Source organism: Balaenoptera ricei, chromosome 17 (assembly GCF_028023285.1).
Source record: "Balaenoptera ricei isolate mBalRic1 chromosome 17, mBalRic1.hap2, whole genome shotgun sequence".
NCBI classification, from domain to species: Eukaryota; Metazoa; Chordata; class Mammalia; order Artiodactyla; family Balaenopteridae; genus Balaenoptera; species Balaenoptera ricei.
In genome coordinates this window covers 16,465,463-16,482,910 of record NC_082655.1, presented here as the reverse complement: position 1 = coordinate 16,482,910, position 17,448 = coordinate 16,465,463, and the positions used below count along the sequence as shown (strand labels likewise).

Genomic DNA, 17,448 nt, shown 5'->3' with positions numbered 1-17,448 from the left:
GCCACGTGGCGCAGCTAAGACCCAGCCCAGCCAAAATAAATAATAAAAATAAAAATATTTTTAAAAAAAACAGAACTTGCCTACTGCTGCTTCTGGTCTGCTGTATATTGTGATCAGGCCTTGCCTGGTTAAAGCTGGTAGTGATCAGCTCACAGTTGTTCTCAAGGAAGGCTTGCTAATCACATTTCATAGTCTCTCCCAACAAATGTTTGGGATCTCTATACTAACACCTGTATTTTTCAGTTGTTTGTTGGCTTTTTGTTGTAGCTAAAGGTGTTTTTAAAGTACTTCACCAAACCTTCAGCTCAGCTCTTAATTCTAACTGTACTTCCCTTGCCTATTGACTGGTGACAGCATTCTTCCCAGAAGAGAAAAGTAAGGGACTTTTTATCCTTGGCAATTCTAATTCATTAGGGACCGTCTGGAATTAATAATGGCTTTCTATCCACTCCCAAACATTCTCTCTATTTTTTCACTTTTATAACATAGTGCCCAGGTGCCAAGATGAATGGGTCGCCTCAAGCTGTTTGCCCAGAACCTCACAGTTAAAAGACATTTCTGAAATGGAGTCCTTGACACAGAGTAAGTCAACAAACAAGAAAGATGTCTTCTGTCATGTTCGATTTAGCAATATTTAAGCAAGATTGTGGCTTAAGTTATATTTGTAGCATGTTGAGACCATTTTCCCAGGGCATTGATCATGGAAATCCTAAAGTGGAGTCAGCAAGATTCTCAAGTTTCCAGCTGGGGAGAAAAACTGGGTCAGTTCGAACCCCAAGTAAAGAAAGCTTGCCAAATATCATTAGTGCGACTATTTCTCTAGCACCAGCACTGCTGCCCAAAACAGAGTTGGAGGCTCCAATAGAAGTCCGTCACTAACTAAATTAATGATATTCATGACTATTTTTTTACATCCTCGTGAAAAGAAAATCTCAGGATTAGTTTTCAAAGCTATTACATATTTGAATTTTCTCAACTCTTATTCTGGGCTGAGTTCCCTCCAACAACCATTGGAAACATGTGTCTGCTCTGGGCCCTGAGATGGACTGCGGGGCCAGCTTGCTCAGAACTGCTGAGGGCAAGTGGCTCCATGTTGATTAGTTGCCTTTTGATCCCTTGACTTAATTAACTGGAGGTTTTTGTTTATTTCTGGAAGGGATGGGATGGAAACATCTTACAGAAATGCAGTCACAGCATTAAGCCCATAAAGGAGCTAACAGTTTCCCCAGTAAAGTACTTGATTTGTTTTTAAAAGGAGGGGAGGGGACTGGAAACTCTGTTAGACTGTATTTCAACCAACTTTTTCAGTGAAACTGTCATATAAATGAAGCAGAATTTAACAATGTGTTTTGAGTTCTTTTAGAAGAACAGATTTGTATATAATGTCCCCAAAAGACCAGCTTTATAAGAAATATACCTGATAACAAGTCATGAGTTCCAGTGTTGTGTAAAATATCCTTGCTAACTCATACTCTTATGTGCATCTCTAAATTCTGTGTCAGGATGTGAATTAAACCAAAAGTCATGTGTAAGTCAAATGAAAGGACAGGAGATTCTCAACTGTTCTCTATTCTGACACGTCAGAACTTTTTAACTAGATAGTTCTAAATTTCAAAATCCAGTTGAGGACATTTGGCAGGTTTCTTATTTGGCAGCAAAATAAGAAAAGCATAAATGTTTTATTCCTTGGGGGAAAAACAGTTTTCAGAAATTGAAGCTATTTGAATATGTAACTAAGTTTCAGAGAAGTATATTTTTAAGATGCTTCTTTTTTGAATTCCAGTATTTACTAGCCCCTCTAAATCAATGTGAAATGACTGTTACACTTGGACACATTGTAATGCTCTCATCTTGATTCTGGACTCTCCCTGTGTTGGCCACTATAAAAAGCACTTGATTTATTTATTTAAGCTTTAGGAGAAGTGGTCATGGTGTACATTTCACAATATTAATTTTGGCACCTTGGAATTTTCTCATTACAATAAGCACCGTGGTGAAGAAACTTACTATTGCAAAGAACTCAAATTCTCCCTTAAACAAGCTTTCTTCCTAATTTAAAAGGTCATCTGTATTCCCAAATCAAAAAAAAAAAGCTAACCAAAAGCAGATAAGTTCTCTAATAGCATTCGTTCAATTCAACGAATAAATATTTGACTTGTAAATGGAACCACATGGGCAGGTAATATGTTAGGCTTTTTGTTTAAGAAGTTTGGTTTTTAGAATATTCATTTCATTATTGATTTTTTGCAACGTATTTACCTTTAAACACTATACCATTGCTAAAATTAACTGTTGTTAATTTAAAATTTTGTTTTCAAGTCTCATTAAACCAAAGAAAAACACGTTGGGACACCATGGAATGGGATCTTATGGAGAGAGTGAGAAATCTCCGCCAGAGACTCGCCACCCAGGCTCGGAACAGATGTCAGACGCCTCATCTTTTGGCTACTTAGGAGGCTGGTCACCTTGAGAGAGTCAAAGAGCGAGATGCCTATTTTGCAATCAGTGACACTGATTTTCAGATTATTTATTTTAAATTCCTATAAAGATCAACCTTTTGTATGAAAATTATGTGTGTATAAAAATTATGTGTTCTCCTTAATTCTGGTGCTTTGTGACTTGTAAATGGCTTATTGTACTTTTCACAACAAAAAAAAATTTGAAGCTTTTAAAGCTTTGTATTAGGCCCTTTCAGGTTGCAAGGACCAGCATAAACCTCAGGAACTTTAGTTGGTGAGGTTTTATTTTAAAGATGAACGGAGAAATAAAGAACACGACACCACCTCAACAGCTGTGCAACCAGGACTGAGCCTGAACTCAGCGGCAGCGCCGGAGCACGAGCAGTGAGGAGAGGCCCACCTGACAGCCCCCCTACCCCCAGCAGCTGGTCCTCCCCTCGTCAGCAATCCGCTGTACCAACAGCACCCGGGCCACTGTCTCCTCTTCTCCTGACGGCACCGGCTCAGCTCCACAACAGGGCTTCTCCCAGCTTCCTCATCTTGGCAAATTACTTCCCTGAACCCATTTCTAAAGGGAGAGTAGAAACAGCACGTGGTCTTTGATGTAAAGATTAAATAAGATCATGTATATAAAGTTCCTGATATAGTGCTTTTCCTGGTATGGTGCTTAACACACAGCACAGAGTATGTACAAGTGTTTTGTTTTTTTGTTTTTTTTTTTTTTTGGCACAAAGCATAACCTTATGGTAAGCCAAATGCTCTCTTTTGTCCAAAGTCCTAAAAGAATACCCCATTATAGGACTTCCCTGGTGGTGCAGTGGTTAAGAATCCGCCTGCCAATGCAGGGGACACGGGTTCGATCCCTGGTCCGGGAATATCCCACATGCTGCGGAGCAGCTAAGCCCGTGCACCACAACTACTGAGCCTGCGCTCTAGAGCCCGCGTGCCACAACTACTGAGCCCGCGCACTTAGAGCCCGTGCTCCGCAACAAGAGAAGCCGCTGCCATGGGAAGCCCACGCACCACAACTGGAGAAAGCCCGCGCACAGCAACAAAGACCCAACGCAGCCAAAAAAAAAAAAACACCTCAGATTACGTCAGGAAAAACAATTTAAAAAATATATATACACCATCATTATGCAAGGCATTGGTTTCCCAAGAGCACTTTCATCAGCCTCATTTTCTTTGTCAGTTTGTTAGAAGCATACCTTCATGGGCCAGGCTGGTGTGTGTATGTGGCAACAGAAAGTCACAGGATATAAAATATTTCCCGTGTGATGGCAACTTCGATGAGCTAGAAATTGCTCACCTAAAAGTATTTGAATTCTAGGGACTCCCCTTGTGGTCCAGTGGGTAAGACACTGCCCTCCCAATGCTCGGGGCCCAGGTTCAATCCCTGGTCAGAGAACTAGATCCCACACACATGCCGCAACTAAGAAGCCCACGTGCCAGAACTAAAGATCCCATGTGCTGCAACAAAGGATCCCACGTGCTGCAACGAAGATCCCGTGCAGCCTAAATAAATAAATTTTTTTTTAAAACCATTTGAATTCTAAAATATTGTGATTCTGCCAGCCAGAATCAGCTATATATTGCCTGTTTTTGACCTCTACTTCAGGTCCTCTTTTACTAGAATTTACATCCATTCAGATTGGTTTTGCAAACTGCATGCACGTGCACACACACACACACTCTTTTATAGTAGTATAATATTTTAAACTTTTTAAAAAAGTTTCCATCCATCCAGTGAAAGTGGGTTATACATACTTTCAGGCACATGTTCTTTTTTATTACATTCTTCCCTCCAGTTTTCCCTGAGCCTGCAATTCTCCCAGCAATAATCTTGATAAAGTCACTGGCTTAGCAGAGAGGCAGTTGGCTGAGTCTCATAAGTCACGTGGGATTGCTTGGCATTTCAGAGATTATCACATTTAATGAAATCTGCGAAATACATTTCTGATCATCTCTTCCTGCTTCTTGACAGTATATCCTCAACCTGACCCCAATTTTTTTTTTTTTTTTAATATTTGTTCATTTGGCTGCACCGGGTCTTAGTTGTGGCATGTGGGATCTAGTTTCCTAACCAGGGATCGAACCCGGGCCCCCTGCATTGGGAGCGCAGAGTCTTAGCCACTGGACCACCAAGGAAGTCCCCCAATTTCTTTATAATATAAATCCTCTGGGAATTGAATGAAGGTTGAGCTTGGCTAAAATTCTTCCCACGGGCTTCCCTGGTGGCGCAGCGGTTGAGAATCTGCCTGCCAAAGCAGGGGACACGGGTTCGAGCCCTGGTCTGGGAAGATCCCACATGCCGCGGAGCAACTAAGCCCGTGAGCCACAACTACTGAGCCTGCGCGTCTGGAGCCTGTGCTCCGCAGCAAGAGAGGCCGCGATAGTGAGAGGCCCGCGCACCGCGATGAAGAGCGGCCCCCGCTCACCGCAACTGGAGAAAGCCCTTGCACAGAAACGAAGACCCAACACAGCCAAAAATAAATAAATAAATTTTAAAAATAAATAAATAAATAAAATAAAATTCTTCCCACACTGCCTACATTCACAAAGCTTTTCTCCAGTACTCCCTTGAGTTAGTTGGAGAAGAGCAGTTCCTAAATGCCTTTTCATATTTATCACATTCATAAGGTTTCTTTCTGGTTGGATAAATGTGGGGCTTCAGCTAAATCCCTCTCCACATTGACTCCACTTAAAGAGTCTTCAGTATGAATTCAATGGTGTTGAATAAGTTACTGACTTGGTTAAAGGCCTTCTCACACATTCACAAGGTTTTTCTCTGGTATGAATTCTCTGATGTTGAGCAAGATTTGAATATTTGCTCAAGGCCTTCCCACTGTGACTCCACTCGACCATTACAGCAGTAATGATGACTACAAGGACTGCCAAAGTGTTCGTCTATTAATGTGGGTGCACTTAACACAGATTCTTTATGTTTAATCTCAGATCAGTCTGGGTCCAAACAGGAGATAAACCACGTAATTTGAACAAGAGAAGTTTAATGTAAAGAGTAAACTATGATAGGGCAGTAACTATAAAAATGCTAAAGGGTGCCTAGGGCTGAGGGAGAGTACCCAAGGAAGGACAAACTCGGAAGGAGGTCCCTCCCTCCTCAAGGCTCAGGTTCAGACCGCACTGGCCAGCAGAGGGGTTGGTGGGCTGCCCAGGCCAGAGCTGGCCCACCTGCACAGGCAGCAGGAAGGAAGTGGCCAGGGTGCAGGCAATCCAAGGCTGCCAAGTGAAAGCTCGTTAGGAAGTCAGGCCCCCGAGTGTTACCATAGCCATGTGTGGCCCGGTTGGGCCATGTTGGGAAGGGGAGGGTCACGGTGAGACAGGCTGGGACCTGGGACCCTTCGCTGCAGTGCTTGCACCTAGGCAAATGTCTCCTTGATCGACAAAATACAAAGAAACTATAAGGGACTAAAAATAACTGTGTGCATGGGCAGTTGGGGCAAATTATGGACAAGATACAAAAGGACCAAAAAACCCAACTTCCACTTCTAAAGAGCCAGAAGCAAAAGCAGGGTGTCAGGAGCAAAAAGCAGCATACTGAGCATGTTCTCTGCACTCAACAGGACCGGAGAGGTGGGCAGACACCTAAGCCACCCCTCTGGTCTGGCCCCGGGACCCACCCCTACCTTCACCCCAGATAAGGAACCAGCTCCCCCCCAGCTTGGGGAGTGAGCAAGGGGACGTGTTACTTGTTTTCACTCCCACCTGCTGCAGCAGGGGCCCCAATAAAGGCTTGCCGGAATTTTTTGTCTGGCCTCTTATCAATTTCTATTAAGGAAGGCCAAGAACCCTGGTTGGTAACAACGCGGAACCACCCCCTGGGGCACAGGCAAACCAAGGCCAGAAGCCAGGCACTCAGAGCGTGTCGGGGCTGCTGCTGGCATTAGAAGTGAACATGCCATGCCCATGTTGGGAGGACCACAGTGAAGTGGTCCTCAGGCTGGGCTGTGAAGTCACTAAGAGGTTGTGTGCTCTGGGCACACGGCTGGCACAGAGCACCACTGGGTGTCCCCACACACTCCGACCACTGAGGGACCACGAAGCAGGAACTATCAATAGAATAAAGAAAACAGCACATGTGAGCTAGAAAGAGATGCCCCATTCCTCCTGCAGTGTCCTCCTGCGCCCTCTACTGACAGCCTAACACCGTGCACACCATAAGGAGAAAGGCTTGAAGGGTCTCACCTGTTTTTGCAGAGCAGGCACTGAAGAGTGAATTTGGAGCTCAGGGGCCATAAATTGATCACAGGCACTCTTGTGCAATTGAAAGTGGCTCTAACAGTTTACTTGGTTGGTTGGCAGAAACGTGGACTCAATGTTGGCCTCTTTAATTACACAGAGATGCCAGGATATCCCCGATGTGATGTAGACGCAGGTGTGATGTAGATGAAGGCATAGGAAGGCTTGGGAAGGTATGAACGCAGGAGTGGATTTATCACGTATGAACTTCTCACTTTCTTCCCAGCTACATGCTCAGCCCCAAAGACACTCCCTTCTTAAGGCATTGAGTGAAGGGAGTATCTGCAAATTTGAAAAACTCTGTGGCGAGAGACGCCCGTCAATATGCTTCCTGATTTCAGTGGGGAGATGGGATTTCACGCAGCAGAGGCCAAGTGTTAGTGGTTTAACTACCAAAGACAACCATTTACAGCTGCGGGCAGCAGAGAAGAAGTATTAAGGGATTCTTGGCTATCAGTAATTGATTATGTTTTCCCTAAGAAAGAAATAGGTAGGCAGCCTACTAAAATGTTGCTTGATATATGTAACAGGAAATCTTAAGATCTGGTGGCCCCAAACCTGACTTGAGTCACTGTTACTGAACCAAACTTGGGTCCACTCACCTGCATGCAGTTAAGCCAATCTACCAACACTGGGTCGCAGTGAAGGAAAATGCAGCATTTAGCGCAGGGCACCAAGCAAGGAGTCCAGGCAGCTAATGCTCTAAAGGCCCAAACTTGCCAGTAGCTTTCAGGGAAAGGTTTTCTAAAGACACTGTGAGGGAGAGGGGTTGTGGGGTGTGTGATCAGCTCGTGGACATTCTTCTGATTGGTTGGTGGTGAGGTAATCGGGAGCAACATCATCAACCTTCTGGTTCCAACCCGTCTGGGGTCCACGTGCTTGTGGGCAGCATGCAGTTAACTCTTCCACCTGGTGGGGGCTTCAGTATCTGCTAAACAGCTCAAAAGATTTGACTCAGATTTTTATCTATAGCCTTTGAGGAGGAGTTAAAAGTCCCTGACTTTTTTTAATGGCTAAACTATTGTTATTTGTCTTGCTTGACTGTTTTCCTTTGTTTCTGTGTTTTCTCACTTCTTCAATTAAATTTATCTTTGGAACTTAGGTAAGGCCTAGGAAGCTAAAGTTTTTCTACAGACAAGAGGCAAGTGGAAGACATGGGGAGGTCTGTCCCAGGAAGGCCCCATAGGGTCCTGCTCGATGACATCACCATAATGGAGAGCTATGTCTGTCACCCATTTTCCAGACCTAAACTCATCCCCAGATTCAAAGCCTTTTTTTTTTTTTTAAATTGAAGTATAGTCATGTTAGTTTCAGGTGTACAGCACAGCGATTCAGTTATACATATATAGTCTTCAGATTCTCTTCCCTTATAGGTTATTATGAAATATTGAGTATAGTTCCCTGTGCTAAAACACAGTAGGTCCTTGTTGGTTTTCTATTTTCTATTCAATGTCTCTTGATTGAAGGGAAGACCAGGTCCCTATGGTGAAGGATTCTGCAGCTGTGAATGACACATATATATGCTACAAATAATCCCTCAGTCCTTTCCAAAGAGATCTGTTGGCACTTACCTGAAAGATTGGGTGGCAGGAAAAAGAAGACACCCAGCCCTTTCAGGGATTACTAGACATTGGCTGTAAAATGACACTAATTACTAGGGCCCACCAAAGTCAGAGCTAACAGTGGTCAGGTGAAAAAGGAAACTTGGGCCAGTTTGAATTACACTGGATGCAATAAGGCCATGAAACCAACTGTGGTGATTTTGGGTACCTGAATGTATAATTGGAGTAAACATATTTGACAAAGGGCAGAATCTCTACACTGGTGCTATGACCCACTGAGTAAGGGTCGTTAGAATAGGAAGAGCCAAGTGAAGGCCTCTGAAAGTCCTCCCTACCACGATGTTAACCCCAAAGTATTATCACATCCTCAATGGAGAATTGCAGAGACCAGTGTGCTATCAAAGACTTGGAAGATGAAGGGGTGGTTATAGCTATCTCTGTTGCTGAGTCCAAGCTCCTGCTGCTTGCTGCAGGACAGGCCAATAAATGGAGAGAGGAGTTGCTGGGGCAAGGAATAGTGACTTTATTCACAAAGCCAGCAGACCAAGAAGACGGTGGACTCATGTCCCAAAGAACCGTCTTGCCTGAGTTATTTCAGGCTTCTTTTATGCTAAAAGGGGAGGGAGTAAAGCCAAACACTTCCTGGTTCCGGTCAGCCTCCAGAGGGTATATGTTAATTTCTTCCTTCTTGTAGTCATTCACATGTGGGCCTGGTCAGGATGTTTCCTATGAGCTAAACAAAGGTATTTCAGCTTAAGCTCATTACCTGGGAGGCAGGGTTCCCAGAGATGGACCATTATGTAAAATTTAAGCATACAGGCAACATCCCTTTAGTGATTAACTTGTATTAATAATCAAATACAAAGGTTATTCCCTATTACAATTCCCTATTGTCAATGTCCACTCCACAATCTTGTGGCAAAAGGGATGAAGATCGCTCTGGCTACTAACTGCTGAACAGAGGCAATGACTATTCCTTAGAATCTTTAGTCAGTCCTTTTTCTATCTACAGTTATTTGAACCTGATGAAACTCCTTAGCACTTTGTTGTCTAATCTGTAATTGAACTTGGGGTTTGGGTTCTGGTTCTCAGTACATATACTAAATTCCTGTGCTATTTATTTGGACAAAATTAAACAAATTGGTTGACGCTTCTCCAGCTACAATGAAATCACCATCTACTTCAGTTGGATTGGCAGGCCTGTTGGAGGTCAAGTCATGAACAGAGGTTAGTACAATGCCCAACATTTTAACGTAGTTAGCAGCTGCTAGGTATTTTAAAGCGTTTATAGATTCTCCTGCCCAGGCAGGCACCTTGAATGGCCTACCATACAGTATTTCAAAGGGGCTTAATTTAAGACTGTTTCTGGGATCCATGGTCCATAGCAGGGTAACTGGCAAGGCCTTATCCCAAGTTAAATTAGTCTTCTGACATATTTTAATGATGTTCCTTTTTAATGTATGATTCATTTTCTTGGTTTTTCCTGATGATTGTGGTCTCTAGGATGAAAGCAATGCCGTAATCCAAATCAGGGGATAATTTCCCTAAGGAGGGCTTTAACCACTTCAGAGCCTTTCTGTCCAGGTGGTATGCTTCCACCCATCCTGAAAAAGTGTCCACACACACTAGCATGTTATCTGAAACTTCCTGCAGCTCAAGGCATTTGAGTAAAGTCCATTTTCCAGTCCTCCGTGGGGCAGATTCCTCTATGTTGAGTCCCCTTCTGGGGAGTTCTGACAGCAGTATTTGGATTATTTTTAGCACAAATCATGCAATTCTGAGTGACTTGCTGGATGGTCTTTTGTTAGGTCCCATTATATATATATTTGAACCCTTTGTAATGTGGCATCTCTCCTATAATGGGTAATATTATGAATGTGCTGCAGCATAAGAGTGCCTCAGGAAACAAAAAAAAACTGTGCACTCCATTTCCAGCCAAGTGTGACCCAAGTGAAACCCCACTCTTTGGCCCTCTCTTTGTCCTTTTCTGAATACACTGGCTGGTATTTTGACTGGTCCATCTGTGAGAGAAGTGATCCTCTTACCTCAGAGGATAGATTAGGTGTCCCAGCGTCCCCTTTTAATAGGATTCATATTGGTCACGTGCTTTTGGCCTTCCCTGGGGTGCCATTAGCACACACTTCTGGTCTTACCTTTTCGTAGACCTGTGGTGGGTTGGGGAGAGCTCTGTCTCTTTTTCTGGGGTTCTCAGGAGCCCCATCTCTAGGCTTAAGTGTGTCCTGGTGGGACTCTGAGGTCAAGCTGTTCTGGTGAAAGACTTCAGGGTGAAATCTATCAGAAAGTTAATCAGCTCATTCCCCACTGTCAATTTTACCCGGAGCTCCTGTGGGGAATTAGGTGCCTCAAGTCCAAGGGAGCCCCTGGGCCTCTTCATTCATCAGTGTTCCTCTCTTTCTACCCTGTTAGAAACTCTCATCTTTTGTTTTTCTTATGTTTTAGCCTTGGGCAGTCGTTCCTCCTTACAGTAAGTGCATTGTTTCTCCCCCATAGTGATGGCTTATCTCTTCGGGTTACTCGCCTTCTGGGAATCCAACACTGCTGCCAAAAAAGTGGCGTTTTAAAAAAAAAAAAAAGTGGCGTTTTATTTTGCATCTTCTTTTCTCAGTTGTTCCCTGTTGAACACTTTAAAAGCAACATCTACCAATTGAGAAGAGTTCATTCCAAATGCACCATCTAGTTTTTGCAACTTTCTCCTGATATCTGAGGCACTTTGCCCCCTCCTTCCCCTCCAAAAAAGGTCAAATTTATCATTCTAATATTTTCAGGGGCCTTGGGATCTGCATTAGGATGACGTCTACAGGCTTAATAAATCCCTTCCAAAAATTCAGAGAGGTCTTCATTTGTTTTGCTGGATTTCTTTAATTTTATTCAAACTCTTTTGCTTTGGTTCCCCTTTTCAAAGCCTTGCCAAGATATACTAATTAGTAATGCTCTAATAAGGGCATTCCTCCCTCATTGTGGTCTTAATTTGGTTCAGCTGTGGATCCTGTCAAGTGGGCTTCGGGTGTAGAGGATCCTTCCTATAAAGGAGGGTTGTGATCCTTCCAATTAAAGAAGGATGAGAAACCCAGCTGGCTGGTTGTTTGCATTTAGCCCCCTATATGAGATAACAGCAATGGAAAGCGCCCCGCCCTGGGAGTGGCTTCTGGCCCAAACTGGATACACTGTTGGGTCTTAGATGGTGATCATCAGACCAAGTCCTTGTACCCCAGAAGCTAACACAGGCTTTTCTAACTGACCCCTAGAAGGAGGGGCAGTCCTGAGCCCCAGTGTCAGGAACTAGGGCTAGACAGGCATGGAAGGTGGTGGAAAGGGTGGATATACTGGCATAATGGCCAGAGTAGATGGGACAGCTAGCTGAGCTGGAGCAGTTAAGGTCTGAAGCAACGTATCCTCACTCTTATTCCCTTCCCTTCTTATTTTCCCTGATGTAATAACACAAATGCTTGCACATAAAGGACTTCATCATTCTTCCTGCTTCCTCACAAAAGAACTATAGTGGTGTTCAAAAGCCACTGTAAAACCACAGATAGCAATTGATCATCTCTAACCATTGAAAGGATGCCTTTTTGCTTTGGCATCAACCAACTGGGATTACAGTGCAATTGAAAAGAAACTTGGTTATTGCTGTGACATACAACAATTTAAGATAATTACTAAAATCATGACCAATATCATTTACTAGGATATACCAGAATTGTAGGAGTTCCATATAGTTTCTAGAATGTGCATATTAATAATGTTTACCCATAAGATAAAACTTCTTAGACTGTATCACCACTTATTTGACAATGCTTCCCATGTAACTTAACATACCAAATAAGCCTAGTTAGTTTAATACTCCTCTCTCTGAAATGGAGAGAAACAAATAATTTGAGGTGTTCCAGGGACCCCATGAAAAACCTCAAAGTTAGCTAGAGGTCAAATGAACTTCATTTAGAATTTGATCTTTGGGAAGTCTGTCAAAAATGTCAAAAAGCTTTAAAACACTTGGTCAAACAGAATCATAGGTCACTGTGAAACAATACTCATTCACTTAACCAGTGATAATAAAAGATCTCAATGGCAAATACAGATCATTTAAAGAAGCTCACAATCTATTACAAAAAGCAGTTCAAGAGGGCAGACTGCAGAAGCAAGAACTACAATCCTGCAGCCTGTGGAACAAAAACCATATTCACAAAAAGACAGACAAGATGAAAAGGCAGAGGGCTATGTACCAGATGAAGGAACAAGATAAAACCCCAGAAAAACAACTAAATGAAGTGGAGATAGGCAACCTTCCAGAAAAAGAATTCAGAATAATGATAGTGAAGATGATCCAGGAGGGGAAAAAAATGTAAAAAACACAAACACATGGAGGCTAAACAATACGTTACTAAATAACCAAGAGATCACTGAAGAAATCAAAGAGGAAATCAAAAAATACCTAGAGACAAATGACAATGAAGAGACAAATGACAATGAAGAGACAAATGACAATGAAAACACAGCGATCCAAACCCTATGGGATGCAGCAAAAGCAGTTCTAAGAGGGAAGTTTATAGCTATACAAGCTTACCTCAAGAAACAAGAAAAATCTCAAGTAAACAATCTAACCTTACACCTAAAGAAACTAGAGAAAGAAGAACAAACAAAACCCAAAGTTAGCAGAAGGAAAGAAATCATAAAGATCAGAGCAGAAATAAATGAAATAGAAACAAAGAAAACAATAGCAAAGATCAATAAAACTAAAAGTTGTTTCTCCATAAACAAGACGAAAAGACAACCCTCAGAATGGGAGAAAATATTTGCAAATGAATCAACGGACAAAGGATTAATCTCCAAAATATATAAACAGCCCATGCAGCTCAATATTAAAGAAACAAACAACCCAATCCAAAAATGGGCAGAAGACCTAAATAGACATTTCTCCAAAGAAGACATACAGATGGCCAAGAAGCACATGAAAAGATGCTCAATGTCACTAATTATTAGAGAAATGCAAATCAAAACTACAATGAGGTATCACCTCACACCAGTTAGAATGGGCATCATCAGAAAATCTACAAACAACAAATGCTGGAGAGGGTGTGGAGAAAAGGGAACCCTCTTGCACTGTTGGTGGGAATGTAAATTGATACAGCCACTACGGAGAACAATATGGAGGTTCCTTAAAAAACTAAAAATAGAATTACCATATGATCCAGCAATCCCACTACTGGGCATATACCCAGAGAACACCATAATTCAAAAAGACACACGCACCCCAATGTTCATTGCAGCACTATTTACAATAGCCAGGTCATGGAAGCAACCTAAATGCCCATCGACAGACGAATGGCTAAAGAAGATGTGGTACATATATACAATGGAATATTACTCAGCCATAAAAAGGAACGAAATGAGTCATTTGTTGAGATGTGGATGGATCTAGAGACTGTCATACAGAGTGAAGTAAGTCAGAAAATGGATAACTAATAAGAACCTGCTGTATAAATAAATAAAATAAAATTCAAAAATTCAAAAAAAAAAGCAGTTCAATATTTTAAGAAAACTTTGTCCTCTTAGAGAACCAAATTCAGGCTTTGTACCACCTTACCTTTAAGATTCATTTTCTTAATTAGGTTCAATCTTGTTAGCCAGTCCTGTCTATGCACAAAATTCTTTCAGTGATCCTCCTCCACAAACCTTCCACAACTTTCTGTATCCATGTTAACCTGTTCCTCATTTTCTTTTCCATTCAGAAACAACCACCTCCAGGACAAAACCACCCTTTTCCCTTTAACAAAATGCATTTTCATTCCTCATACCTTCTTTGCTGAAAACACACATCCCTTATCTTTGCATACTGAAGTGTTTCCTTCACAATTCTTAACCTTAAAACCTTAATCTTTAGTGAAAACCAAAAAGCAAGTAATTGTAAACTCTTTGTCATACCAGAATTTCCTGATTGACAAAGTTTTGCTTTAGTCTTCCTCTCCTAAGAGGGCGAAAGTAGGTAAATTTAGACCTGACCAGAAATTAATGTTCTAATGTTTTATCCTATTCGAAATGACCCAGTCAATGAATTCTCTTAATTTAACTTAGTTTAGTTTTAAATTTTGAAAATCTGTAGAGACTATTTTAGATAGACATTCCCAAAACATAATTATTCCTATAGAGTCTACCTTAAAGTCTTACCTCATTTACCTCTATTTTATTTACTTAAAATCTTTGTCATATTGTTGTTTTTCTTGCTGACAAACTTTGTAACAGGAATAATAAGGTCTTACTTCATTTCTAGTAAACCTAAGTACAATAAAAGTATTATACTTAATGTTGATGACTCTAAAGACCTGTATGTATTAATCAAACCAACAAGCTCAAGCTAATTAATACCAGATATTAATTCAATACTGAATATTTCCTAGATCATGTGAACCCGAAATTCATTCTGGCCAGTTTCTTTTATTTTTGAGTATTTATATGAGTGCTTAATTTCCTTTAAGCCAATTAAATAGAGCTCTTTTACAAATTAATTTTGGCAATGCCACACATCTATAACACATGTACAAGTACACAAACACAGGGACCTCATGGTTACCATTCTGAAATTTCAGCCATGAATCAGGTCCAACAGTGTAAAACCCATCAGTAACAGAAGAGGTTAGATTCAAATTGGGTTTCTAGCAGATGGGACAAATCAAGGTCACCTGTCTAGATGGCTAAACCTTTTTACTAATATTAATGGAAAAGACACTTCTATTTCTATTTGTAGCTTTTGGTGATGTTAGGAACCAAGTAGAACCTTTTTCTTCTTCCTGGGAATGTCCCTCTCTTGGACAAGAACAGACAGGTTTTGGTTTTGGTTTTGTCTTTTTCTGTTCCTTTCCTCCATTTGACATCAGTAGAAGTTTTAAGTATCACAAAACGGATTTGGCTGTAAATGGAGAAATAGTACCAAACAAAATGAAACGAAAAACGCAAAGGACAAACAGAAAATCCTAAGTAAACCCTCAAGTTTGGTCTTGAGGTTTTACATATACCAATGACACCGGAGACCATAAGGAGACCATAAATGAAGTAATTAACACAGCAAGGGTAGCAGTACATTGTGCACAGGGTCCCAAGATAACCCTGCCTAAACCCCTTGTGGAGATCCTAACAGGTACTGTGGCCACACATTGTTACAATAAAATATCATCTTCCCCTCACCCATGGGTTCATAGCTGTGATCAGATCACTTATCCAAAATGCACCTCAGAGGACTTTCTTTAGGGATAGTTGAAATATTTCCTTTTAAAAAAAATTTTTTTTTATTTAATTTAATTTTTTGTACAGCAGGTTCATATTGGTGTATACATGTCAATCCCAATCTCCCAATTCATCCCACCACCACCCCACCCGCTTTCCCCAAAACATTTCCCATTTTTAAAGACAGAATTTCAAGACGAGCAAAACACAAACCGCAAACACAAATGCTAGCATCCAAAGAAACAAATGAACCAGTTCACAAATCAGGTAAAAGTCCAACAACTCTTTCCTCTCTCCAGCAGGGTACCCAACTCAAATACAAATTGGCTTATTCCGGAGAAAAATCCCCAAACCCCAAATGGAGAGGAAATAAAGTTCCTGGCTGTACACACCCGGAGTGACTTACCCCACTGTACGGCGGGGCCTGTCCGCTCCCAAATGTTTATTCCTTGCTCCAACTGCCAAGCGCTGGGGCACTCAGTGCAGCGTCGGGGAGTTTTGAAGGGAAGATCCTCAGGAAAAGCGGTTGCAGCAGCTGCCGGGCCTTACCCCCAAATTCCCCAACTGCCAGCTAGCCAGGAGTAGCAAGGCAGGACAGGCCAATAAATGGAGAGACGAGTTGCTGGGGCAAGGAATAGCGACTCTATTCAGAAAGCCAGCAGACCAAGAAGACGGTGGACCCGTATCCCAAAGAACCACCTTACCTGAGCTAGAATTCAGGCTTCTTTTATACTAAAAGTGTGTGTTTGGGGTGGGGAGTAAAGTCAAACACTTCCTGGTTCCCATCAGCCTCCTGAGGGGATGTGTTCATTTCTTCCTCTCTGCAGTCGTGCACAGGTGGACCTGGTCAGGATGTTTCCTGCGAGTTAAACAAAGGTGTTTCAGCTTAATGCTCATTACCTGGGAAGCAGGGTTCCCAGAGATGGGCCATTATGTATAATTTAAGCTTATAGGCAACATCCGTTTAGTGATTAACTTGTAACAGAATACGAAGGTTCTTCCCTTTTACATCACATCTCAATTTAATTTGCTATTTGGCCTGTTCAGAATGACTGAATTATCAGAAATTTCACGGGTGATCATTGCAATGCAGCAACTGTTTCAGATGCAGTCAGCACAGCCCCTGTCACGTTAGGCCGGGCTGCAGCCTGCATGACCTCCCTAACACCCCCATCCCCGAGACCGATCTTCTCCTGCCACTGCAAAGCTCTGCAGCCCAAACTCCTCACCAAGGTGTTCAGCGCGGTGCACTCTCTGGCCTCTCATCACGGTGCCGCCCACTTCCCCACAGTTGCCTAGACCCACCCTTCCCTGGGGCCGGGTGTTGATAATCAGGACCCTCCCCAGGAGGCTTTGGGTTCCAGGCACTGCCCGGGGGCCTCCATTAGGCGGCTTTGCAGCCAGCGGCGCCCTCTGCGTCCTCCCGGACCTCGAGCACCCCGAGCTCCCCTCACCCAGGGCTGTGCACGTTCCCGCCACCAACAGGGCTCAAGGGCCAGGGCAGGACACCTGGTGGAGGGTGGGACGGCAGGGTGAGTGCACCTCCTGGGTACCCGGGCCGCAGCGCTGGTGGTGAGAGTGGGGATCTTCCCGAGGGGCTCACCCGGGCCCCAGCCCGCCGCGCGCTAGTCTTTCTCACGTGCCCACACCCCATCCCCCACCCCCTGCCGCCCCATCTTCAGGCGCCAGCCTCCCTTCCAGTCCTCCCACCGGGGCCCAGAACGCCGGAGCCGGCAGGGCGGCGGAGCAGAAAAGTGGTATCTTCTATCAACGAAAGTGCCCCGCCTCGGTACTTCGGGTTGGCTATGCCAACACGCTGTTGACCCCAGGGCGGAAAAGCGCGGACGCCCAGGGTCTACAGGTCCCCTCACAAGCAGCTAAAACTTATCTTTCTAGGACTAGTGAAGGAGCTAGAGCGAACAAAAGTATCG

At 42.9% G+C, this 17,448-nt stretch overlaps 1 protein-coding gene across 3 annotated transcripts in view; it reads left to right on the top strand.

Moving 5' to 3' along the window:
* TBC1D31 (TBC1 domain family member 31) overlaps window positions 1-2,602 on the top strand; it is a 64,419-nt gene extending 61,817 nt beyond the window's left edge. For all 3 annotated transcript variants that reach the window (XM_059901932.1, XM_059901931.1, XM_059901930.1), the window contains 2 exons: window positions 490-582; window positions 2,320-2,602. In XM_059901932.1, the coding sequence (XP_059757915.1) occupies window positions 490-582; window positions 2,320-2,453 (227 nt within the window). In that variant the 3' untranslated portion in view covers window positions 2,454-2,602. The remainder of the gene's footprint in view (window positions 1-489; window positions 583-2,319) is intronic.
* The last annotated feature ends 14,846 nt before the right edge of the window (window positions 2,603-17,448 follow it).